The sequence below is a fragment of the Pristiophorus japonicus genome, chromosome 2 (genome assembly GCF_044704955.1).
Source record: "Pristiophorus japonicus isolate sPriJap1 chromosome 2, sPriJap1.hap1, whole genome shotgun sequence".
In the NCBI taxonomy this organism is placed as follows: Eukaryota; Metazoa; Chordata; class Chondrichthyes; family Pristiophoridae; genus Pristiophorus; species Pristiophorus japonicus.
Window position 1 is genome coordinate 222,674,748 of NC_091978.1, and position 11,091 is coordinate 222,685,838.

General features: G+C 44.6%; 1 protein-coding gene across 1 annotated transcript in view; it reads left to right on the forward strand.

Annotated features, from left to right (window-relative positions):
* The window catches only part of LOC139229846 (collagen alpha-1(XXV) chain-like), a 321,691-nt gene extending 310,945 nt beyond the window's left edge, over positions 1 to 10,746 (forward strand). Inside the window, exons 28-29 of the mRNA XM_070861466.1 lie at positions 8,461 to 8,487; positions 10,636 to 10,746. Coding sequence (XP_070717567.1) covers positions 8,461 to 8,487; positions 10,636 to 10,746 — 138 coding nt within the window. The remainder of the gene's footprint in view (positions 1 to 8,460; positions 8,488 to 10,635) is intronic.
* The last annotated feature ends 345 nt before the right edge of the window (positions 10,747 to 11,091 follow it).

Consider the following 11,091-nt stretch of genomic DNA (forward strand, 5'->3'; position numbering starts at 1 on the left):
ATCCGGAAGTTGCTCTTAATGGGGGCAGTGATTACACAAGAGGGGCGGTAGTTGGGGAGGGTGCAGAGTAACCGCTGCGATGATGTCATCATGGCGCCGCGTCACCATGGCTCTCCCCTTCACTTAAAAGGGAGAGCCTTCGCGATTTTAAAACTTCTGTCCACTGGTCACTCGTCCACAAGGGAGGGTTTCGGCCGGGCCAGTGGCCTGACACCCAAGAGTGGGTGTCAAGCTGTCTGTTGGCGGCCCGACCGAACCCAGGGGCATGATTGTCGGGCCGACCTGGCAGTAGGCCAACAAAAAAAAACATGGCGGCAACGGCAGTGCATCCTCCCGACGAAGGGAAGCCGCACCGCCATTGCAGAAGGCCACAGCCTCACTGGACCACCCGGAAAAAAACAAGTTTTGGCACCGCCGGGCAGGCCGAAGATTTTCGATGGGGAATGTCGCTGTCGAGGGGGTAGATCGGCGGTGCGCACGGTGATGACGTGCTTAAGAGGGATCGGCAGCAGCGGAGCAGTAGCGGGCACCACCGAGAAAACTAGGAAGGGCAATTGGGCTAGCAGCGGCAATTCCATGAAAAGGCGGCGGCTACTCCACTCTGCAGCATAGCTGCCGATTTGCGGTGGTAACAGGCCTTAAGGAGAGGGGCAATTTCAGCCTCAGAGTCTTTAACAGAGAAAAATGTCCCACGGCACTTGAGAGGAAAACAGATGCCAAACCAAAGAAGGAGAGATTAGAAGTGATGACCAAAAGCTTGGTTAAAGAAGTGTGCTTATAGGAGTAGAGGAACCTGGAGAGATAGCGAGGTTTAGGGCTAGAATTCCATAGCTTGGGACCTTGGGCCTCCAATGGTGCAGTGAAAGAAGGGAGGTTGCTGGAGGCAGAGGAACAGAAATTGAGAGGAGGGTGGTGGAGGGAGGGGGAGTGGGATAACCAGAGGAAATTAGAGAGATAGGTAGGGGTGAGGCCATGGTGCTATTTTAAGACAAGAACAAGAATTTTTAATTTGAGCTGTAGGCCTTTGAGGATGGTAATGATGGACAAGTGGGACTTGGTACGGGATAGGCTATAGGTAGCAGAGATTTATGGAGCAGGAATCTCTGGAGAGTAGAACATGGGGAAAAGGTGCTCAAGTAGGGGTGGAGACGGGAGGTGTTACTGAGATGGAAATAGGCAGTTTTGTGACGGGGAGGATGGGTTGTGAGGCGGAGGATGGGTTGTGATGGAGAGGATGGGTTGTGAGGGGGAGGATGGGTTGTGAGGGGGAGAATGGGTTGTGATGGAGAGGATGGGTTGTGATGGTGAGACACGGCTCCAGGGTGACCAAGGCTGGGAACTCAACATCCAGAGGTATTCAATATTCAGGAAGGATAGACAGAAAGGAAAAGGAGGTGGGGTAGCGTTGCTGGTTAAAGAGGAGATTAACACAATATTAAGGAAGGTCATTAGCTTGGATGATGTGGAATCTGTATGAGTAGAGCTGTGGAACACCAAAGGGCAGAAAACGCTAGTGGGAGTTTTGTACAGGCCACCAAACAGTAGTAATGAGGTTGGGGATGGCATCAAACAGGAAATTAGGGATGCGTGCAATAAGGGTACAGCAGTTATCATGGGTGACTTTAATCTACATATAGATTGGGCTAACCAAACTGGTAGCAATACGGTATAGGAGGATTTCCTGGAGTGTATAAGGGATGGTTTTCTAGACCAATATGTCGAGGAACCAACTAGAGAGCTGGCCATCCTAGACTGGGTAATGTGCAATGAGAGAGGATTAATTAGCAATCTTGTTGTGCGAGGCCCCTTGGGGAAGAGTGACCATAATATGGTAGAATTCTTCATTAAGATGGAGAGTGACACAGTTAATTCAGAGACTTGGGTCCTGAACTTAAAGAAAGGTAACTTCAATGGTATGAGACGTGAATTGGCTAGAATAGACCGGCAAATAATACTTAAAGGGTTAATGGTGGATAGGCAATGGCAGACATTTAAAGATCACATGGATGAACTTCAACAATTGTACATCCCTGTCTGGCATAAATATAAAACGGGGAAGCTGGCTCAACAGTGGCTAACAAGGGAAATTAGGGATAGTGTTAAATATCCCTAATAGGCATATAAATTGGCCAGAAAAAGCAGCAAACCTGAGGACTGGGAGAAATTTGGAATTCAGCAGAGGAGGACAAAGGGTTTAATTAGGAGGGGGAAAATAGAGTATGAGAGAAGCTTGCAGGGAACATAAAAACTGACTGCAAAAGCTTCTACAGATATGTGAAGAGAAAAAGATTAGTGAAGACAAAGGTAGGTCCCTTGCAGTCAGAATTAGGTGAATTTATAATGGGGAACAAGGAAATGGCAGAACATTTGAACAAATACTTTGGTTCTATCTTCACTAAGGAAGACACAAATAACCTTCCGGAAATACTAGGGCACCGAGGGTCTAGCAAGAAGGAGGAACTGAGGTAAATCCTTATTAATCAGGAAATGGTGTTAGGGAAATTGATGAGATTGAAGGCCGATTAATCCCCAGGGTCTGATAGCCTGCATCCCAGAGTACTTAAGGAAGTGGCCCAAGAAATAGTGGATGCATTGGTGGTCATTTTCCAACATTCTATAGACTCTGGATCAGTTCCTATGGATTGGAGTGTTGCTAATTTAACCCCACTTTTTAAAAAAGGAGGGAGAGACAAAACCAGGAATTATACACCGGTTAGCCTGACATCGGTAGTGGGGAAAATGTTGGAATCAATTATTAAAGATGTAATAGCAGCACATTTGGAAAGCAGTGACAGGATCGGTCCAAGTCAGCATGGATTTATGAAAGGGAAATCATGCTTGACAAATCTTCTAAAATTTTTGAGGATGTAACTAGTAGAGTGGATAAGTGGATGTGTTGTATTTGGATTTCCAAAAGGCATTCGATAAGGTGCCACACAAAAGGTTACTGCAGAAGATAAAGGTACGCGGAGTCAGAGGAAACGTATTAGCATGGATAGAGAATTGGCTAACTAACAGAAAGCAGAGAGTCGGGATCAATGGGTCCTTTTCAGGTTAGCAATCGGTGGTTAGTGGTGTGCCATAGGGATCGGTGCTGGGACCACAACTGTTTACAATATACAAAGATGACCTGGAAGAGGGGACAGAGTGTAGTGTAACAAAATTTGTAGATGACACAAAGATGAGTGGGAAAGCGGGTTGTGCAGAGGACTCTGAGAGGCTGCAAGGAGATTTGGATAGGTTAAGCGAATGGGCTAAGGTTTGGCAGATGGAATACAATGTCGGAAAGTGTGAGGTCATCCACCTTGGGAAAAAAAACAGTAAAAGGGAATATTATTTGAATGGGGAGAAATTACAACATGCTGCGGTGCAGAGGGACCTGGGGGTCCTTGTGCATGAATCCCAAAAAGTTAGTTTGCAGGTGCTGCAGGTAATCAAGAAGGCAAATGGAATGTTGGCCTTCATTGCGAGAGGGATGGAGTACAAAAGCAGGGCGGTCCTGCTGCAATTGTACAGGGTATTGGTGAGGCCGCACCTGGAGTACTGCGTGCAGTTTTGGTCACCTTACTTAAGGAAGGATATACTAGCTTTGGAGGGGGTACAGAGACGATTCACGCGGCTAATTCCGGAGATGAGGGGGTTACCTTATGATGATAGATTGAGTAGACTGGGTCTTTACTCGTTGGAGTTCAGAAGGATGAGGGGTGATCTTATAGAAACATTTAAAATAATGAAAGGGATAGACAAGATAGAGGCAGACTGGTCGGGGAGACTAGAACTAGGGGGCACAGCCTCAAAATACGGGGGAGCCAATTTAAAACCGAGTTGAGAAGGAATTTCTTCTCCCAGAGGGTTGTGAATCTGTGGAATTCTCTGCCCAAGGAAGCAGTTGAGGCTAGCTCATTGAATGTATTCAAATCACAGATAGATAGATTTTTAACCAATAAGGGAATTAAGGGTTATGGGGAGCAGGCGGGTAAGTGGAGCTGAGTCCACGGCCAGATCAGCCATGATCTTGTTGAATGGCGGAGCAGGCTCAAGGGGCTAGATGGTCTACTCCTGTTCCTAATTCTTATGTTCTTATATTATGAAAGTTCGCATGCAGGTACAGCAGGTGGTGAAGAAGGCAAATGACATGTTGGCTTTCATAGCGAGAGGATTTGACTATAGCAGCAGGGAGGTCTTACTGCAGTTGTACAGGGCCTTGATGAGACCACACCTTGAATATTGTGTACAGTTTTGGCCTCCTAATCTGAGGAAGGACATTCTTGCTATTGAGGGAGTATAACGAAGGTTCACCAGACTGATTCCAGGATGGCAGGACTGACATATGAAGAAACACTGGATCGACTAGGCTTGTATACACTGGAGTTTCGAAGAATGAGAGGGATCTCATCGAAACATATAAAATTCTGACGGGATTGGACAGGTTAGATGCAGGAAGAATGTTCCCGATGTTGGGGAAGTCCAGAACCAGGGATCTCAGTCTAAGGATAAGGGTAAGCCTTATAGGACCGAGATGAGGAGAAACTTCTTCACTCAGAGAATTGTGAACCTGTGGAATTCTCTACCACAGAAAGTTGTTGAGGCCAGTTTGTTAGATATATTCGAAAGGGAGTTAGATGTGGTCCTTTCGGCTAAAGGGATCAGTGGGTATGGAGAGAAAGCAGGACTGGGGTACTGAAGTTGCGTGATTAGCCATGATCATATTGAATGGTGGTGCAGACTCGAAGGACTGAATGGCCTACTCCTGCACCTATTTTCTATGTTTCTATGATGGGTCGTGACGGGGAGGATGGGTTGTGAGGGGGAGGATGGGTTGTGATGGGGAGGATGGGTTGTGATGGGGAGGATGGGTTGTGAGGGGGAGGATGGGTTGTGACGGGGAGGATGGGTTGTGAGGGGGAGGATGGGTTGTGACGGGGAGGATGGGTTGTGAGGGGGAGGATGGGTTGTGATGTGGGAGGATGGGTTGTGAGGGGGAGGATGGGTTGTGAGGGGGAGGATGGGTTGTGAGGGGGAGGATGGGTTGTGAGGGGGAGGATGGGTTGTGACGGGGAGGATGGGTTGTGAGGGGGAGGATGGGTTGTGAGGGGGAGGATGGGTTGTGAGGGGGAGGATGGGTTGTGAGGGGGAGGATGGGTTGTGACGGGGAGGATGGGTTGTGAGGGGGAGGATGGGTTGTGAGGGGGAGGATGGGTTGTGACGGGGAGGATGGGTTGTGACGGGGAGGATGGGTTGTGAGGGGGAGGATGGGTTGTGACGGGGAGGATGGGTTGTGAGGGGGAGGATGGGTTGTGAGGGGGAGGATGGGTTGTGAGGGGGAGGATGGGTTGTGACCGGGAGGATGGGTTGTGACGGGGAGGATGGGTTGTGAGGGGGAGGATGGGTTGTGAGGGGGAGGATGGGTTGTGACGGGGAGGATGGGTTGTGAGGGGGAGGATGGGTTGTGAGGGGGAGGATGGGTTGTGAGGGGGAGGATGGGTTGTGAGGGGGAGGATGGGTTGTGAGGGGGAGGATGGGTTGTGACGGGGAGGATGGGTTGTGAGGGGGAGGATGGGTTGTGAGGGGGAGGATGGGTTGTGACGGGAGGATGGGTTGTGAGGGGGAGGATGGGTTGTGAGGGGGAGGATGGGTTGTGACGGGGAGGATGGGTTGTGAGGGGGAGGATGGGTTGTGACGGGGAGGATGGGTTGTGACGGGGAGGATGGGTTGTGAGGGGGAGGATGGGTTGTGACGGGGAGGATGGGTTGTGACGGGGAGGATGGGTTGTGAGGGGGAGGATTGGTTGTGAGGGGGAGGATGGGTTGTGAGGGGGAGGATGGGTTGTGAGGGGGAGGATGGGTTGTGAGGGGGAGGATGGATGGTGATGGGTTCAGAAAATCACCTCAGGATCAAGTTGTGAAAAGTCTGGTGCAGTCCATGACAGCAATTTGCATTTATACAGTGATTGTTACTGTGATGTGCACATTGTGAAAATGGTAACAAATATTATATAAAGTCAGGTTTTCAAGCTTGACATCAACTTAAGCACATTTTTTGGAAGGAAGAATAAAAGAGCAATGAGGATAGACTTTTTTCAGCGCTGCCATTTTCCAGGCGCAGTGAGGAAGATAAAGAATGGAGACCTGGATATCAAGGGATGTGAGGATAATAGAGGCAAGTGGAGTTGAGGTAGAAGATCAGCTATGATCTTATTGAATGGTGGAGCAAGCTTGAGGGGCGAATGGCCTACTCCTGCTCCTATTTCTTATGTTCTTATGTCTCCGCCCATTTTGCACTGCTTCAACATTTTCTGGGGTTTCCCCACTGTACATATGTGGGGTTGAGCCTACAGTAATTTAAGTGAGACAGGATGGGGTATTTCTGGCCACTCACAAATTGTTACTTGACTTATGATCATTGGGTGTCAAAGAAAAAACTGGTGAAGAGGCTAGTCCCTGGATTCCCACAGCCTGGAGGGTTGGTGGCGGAGCTGAGGTCAGACTCAATGCATTGTGAACTTGGCGCCATCTGATGCCTGCTTTCCTGAAGGAGCGAAGGCCCAATCTTGGAGCCAGGAACACAGGGTCAGGCCTCTCCCGATGTTTAGGTGCACAGATTAGCCGGAGGTCAGGCCTGGGCCTGGGTCATGCAAACAATCTGGGGCAGGAAAAGCTCAGGTAGTTTCTTCCTCACTGGTGCAGCATACATGATGTGTGTTGTACCCGTCAGAGGCACAGCAAGTACCCATAGAGGAAAGCCTACCCTATTATGATTCAAATCTGAACCATGATTACTTAAAGTAACATCATCTTCATTTGTTTACAAGCATGGAACATGGTGGCTTAAATCACAGCAGGGTGAAATTTGTTCTCTTGATAATTTTACCAAAAATGTTGGCATGATGCCAATTGGAAAAACCGCTAAGAACTTCATTCCTTGTGTTATTTGCATATGATGCCAAAAGTGGCTCACAGCTCTTCTCCTCCCCTCATTAAAAAAAGTTTGCTGAAATTTTACGAGAAAGACAATACCCCTTTTAATGTATTAGAACTCAGCTACTACATTATAAGAGTAGAAACTCATTTATTTTTGATATTTCTAATTTATTGTTAAGTTTTTTAATCTAATTAACCTTTAATTAGACTGCCAGAGGTCCTGGGTTAACTCAGCTTCTTTGAACCAGCATTAATTTCAGTTTACAGCTCATATACTTTGAAGTTGGACCTTAGTAATACAGCGTTGAACTTATTCAAATGTCAGGTAGGGCTTTATCATGATGGTTTTATCAACTTTTCACTGTAAACCAAGCCTAGAAATGAGTGTTAGTGAAATTAATGGATGAATGGTTGTCGTGCTGATATGGCATTACTTTGTCCATTATTGCACAGAGGCATTTATGTTATGTGAACGGTTTAAAAATTTTTCCACTAATAACGATAACAGTCATCTCCAAGCTCTCGTCACTTGCGAAAGCAATTTAAAATTAAAACAAATCATTTGAAGCATTTACTTCAGCACATCTGGCTTTCCTTTTTACCTTGTTCATTGTTCTTTCGTTTTCTCTCTGTTTTTATTATTTAAACAACGTTATTTATATTTACTATGTCTATTCTAACTATTTTAACTTTTTTTTAAGTTTAAGACAAATTTTTTCTCAACCTCCCAGATCTTGCAATTCATTTTGAAGGTGGAGGCTATATTGGGGGAAGAAATAACCCTTGATCGGCTGTAAACCTGGTCCACGCTGGTTTTCCAGCCTTTCCAAGCCCGGAGTGTAAAGACTGATGTGGTTGTGTCAGAGACCCGACTAGGTTTATCTTTGATGCAGTTGTTTTGTGTCAGATACCTGCTATTGCTGGACAAACGGGTAGGTTATCGTCTTCACCACCTGGACAGTAATCTAGCGGAAAAGACGGGTTGACATTTATAGAACCCTCCCAATTTGCATTCCATTGAAATGTGACTTCCATTTCCTGCTGGTGGCTGCAACAATATTTGTATAATATACAGGCTAGGGAGCATTATCATATGGAATTGTTATGTTGTAATTAATTAATAAATAACTCGGCCACAACCAGTCCTACAATCACAGTTGCTCAGATTGCAGGGGTAAATTTACATGGGGCCCATCCACTGTAACTTAGGTCACAGAGGATCAGATAAATGGCATTTACACAGTTCATCCAGGATTTCCCTGGCTCTTCCACTAAAGCAGGACAACCCCCCAACTGTATCCCGAATTAAAGAGACACAAAGCTGCGGTGTGAACGAGCAATCTTTGCAGTAGCCCAAAATAATGGCTACTGTAGCATCTAACATCATCTAGTGGAGTAGTGGATTTATCATGTATTTAAAAAGTATTTAAATGATATAGCACTCGTCCACGTTACATTACAGCCCTGAGAACACTGCACATTTAATATAAAAATTAGAAGTAGTTATGTCAATGATTATATATATGTTGTTCTTTAATAGGGAATCGATGGAGATCCAGGGTTAGATGTAAGTCTCATTTCCTTTATATTCTGTTTTTGCAAGTCTTGTTTCTACAGAATTCCAATTGTGTTTACTTAAAGGAGAACAAAATAGAATCTGTAAAGTCTTTAACCTTTTTATAATTATGTTAACTGTATTTGAGGATTTCAATAAGAACATAAGACCATAAGAAATAGGAACAGGAGTAAGCCATACAGCCCCTCGAGCCTGCTCCGTCATTTAATATGATCATGGCTGATCCAATCATGGACTCAGCTCCACTTCCCTGCCCGCTCCACATAACCCCTTAATCCCTTATCGGTTAAGAAACTGTCTACCTCTGTCTTAAATTTATTCAATGTCTCAGCTTCCACAGCTCTTTGAGGCAGCGAATTCCGCAGATTTACAACCCTCTGAGAGAAGAAATTCCTTCACATCTCAGTTTTAAATGGGCGGCCCCTTATTCTAAGATTATGCCCCCCTAGTTCTCATCTCCCCTATCAGTGGAAACATCCTCTCTGCATCCATCTTGTCAAGCCACCTCATAATCTTATACATTTAGAAAAGATCACCTCTCATTCTTCTGAATTCCAATGAGTAGAGGCCCAACCTACTTAACCTTTCCTCATAAGTCAACCCCCTCATCTCTGGAATCAACCTAGTGAACCTTCTCCGAACTGCCTCCTAAGCAAGTATATCCTTTTGTAAATATGGAAACCAAAACTGTATGCAGTATTCCAGGTGTGGCCTCACCAATACCCTGTATAACTGTCGCAAGATTTCCCTGCTTTTATACTCCATCCCCTTTGCAATAAAGGCAAAGATTCCATTGGCCTTTCTGATCACTTGCTGTACCTGCATACTAACCTTTTGTGTTTCATGCACAAGTACCCCCAGGTCCCGCTGTACTGCAGCACTTTGCAATTTTTCTCCATTTAAATAATAATTTGCTCTTTGATTTTTTTTCTGATAACATTATAATCCATCTGCCAAATTTTTGCCCACTCGCTTAGCCTGTCTATGTCCTTTTGCAGATTTTTTGTGTTCTCCTCACTCATTGCTTTTCTCCCATCTTTGTATCATCAGTAAACTTGGCTACGTTACATTCGGTCCTTTCTTCCAAGTCATTAATATAGATTGTAAATAGTTGGGGTCCCAGCACTGATCCCTCCGGCACCCCACAAGTTACTGATTGCCAACCCGCGAATGAACCATTTATCCCGACTCTTTGTTTTCTGTTCGTTAGCCAATCCTCTATCCATGCTAATATATTACCCCCAACCCCGTGAACTTTTATCTTGTGTAGTAACCTTTTATGTGGCACTTTGTCAAATGCCTTCTGGAAGTCCAAATATACCACATCCATTGGTTCCCCTTTATCCTCCCTGTTCGTTACATCCTCAAATAATTCCAGCAAATTTGCTAAACATGACTTCCTCTTCATAAATCCATGCTGACTCTGCCTGACCGAATTTTGCTTTTCCAAATGTCCTACTACTGGTTCTTTAATAATGGACTCCAACATTTTTCCAACCACAGATGTTAGGCTAACTGGTCTATAGTTTCCTGCTTTTTGTCTGCCTCCTTTTTTAAATAGGAACGTTACATTTGCAGTTTTCCAATCTGCTGAGACCTCCCCAGAATTCAGGGAATTTTGGTAAATTACAACCAATGCATCCACTATCCCTGCCACTACTTCTCTTAAGACCCGAGGATGCAAGCCATCAAATTACTTAAAGATCTTTTCTAGGAATATTATTGCCATTGAGAAAGTATAGAGGCAAGCAACAAAGATGATTCCACAGATATCAGACAATTAACTGATGAAGAAATGTGAAGAAAGTTGAGTATGTTTCCTTTGGAAAGAAGAAGCTTCGTGAGCTGTCCAAAATGAAGCTTTTAAGAAAATATAGCGAACTGACAAAAGTAATCCAGGGAAATTGATTACTCTGGCAAAGGGTTCAAATACCAGTGGCACAAGTAAAAATTAAGAAGTTAGGAGTAAGAAGGAAACACCTGAAGATTGAGACAAACTGCTTCCGTTATATAATAAACACTCAATTGTCAGTAAAAATAGTCCACATGAATAGATTTGTCACTATTCTTTGTCATTTTTTTTCACAGCAGAAATTACAAATTTATTCAGAGTCACTTTGATGATTTTTTTACTTTCAGGGTTTCTCTGGTCCTAAAGGAGATAAAGGAGAGCGGGGAGAAAAGGTGCAGTTACAGATCGGTTTATTTGCGAGTGTCTGCAGATGGCTGTTTTCATTATTGGTGAAATGAAATGATCTGTGAGCATGAGAACCAGATGTACTTAGAGCTCCTGTATTCCTTTTTAAGTTGCCTTGGGTAAAACGCAATACAGTGAGTGAGATAACCTCAATTCACTCTATATATGTGCCTATTGTATAACCTTGCATTTGTAACTGAACCCGGAACGGTAAAGTTCTAAACAACAGTACTGAACAGATACAATGCAAATGGCGCTCCTCATAATTAATTTACTCAGACTATTTCCCATTTCATGCCATGGTATTTATAGATCATGTTCAATGTCACATGGATAATCATTAGCAGATAAAAATAAGGAGCAATGTTTTTTTAAATTAAAAACATTAAGCAAAAAAT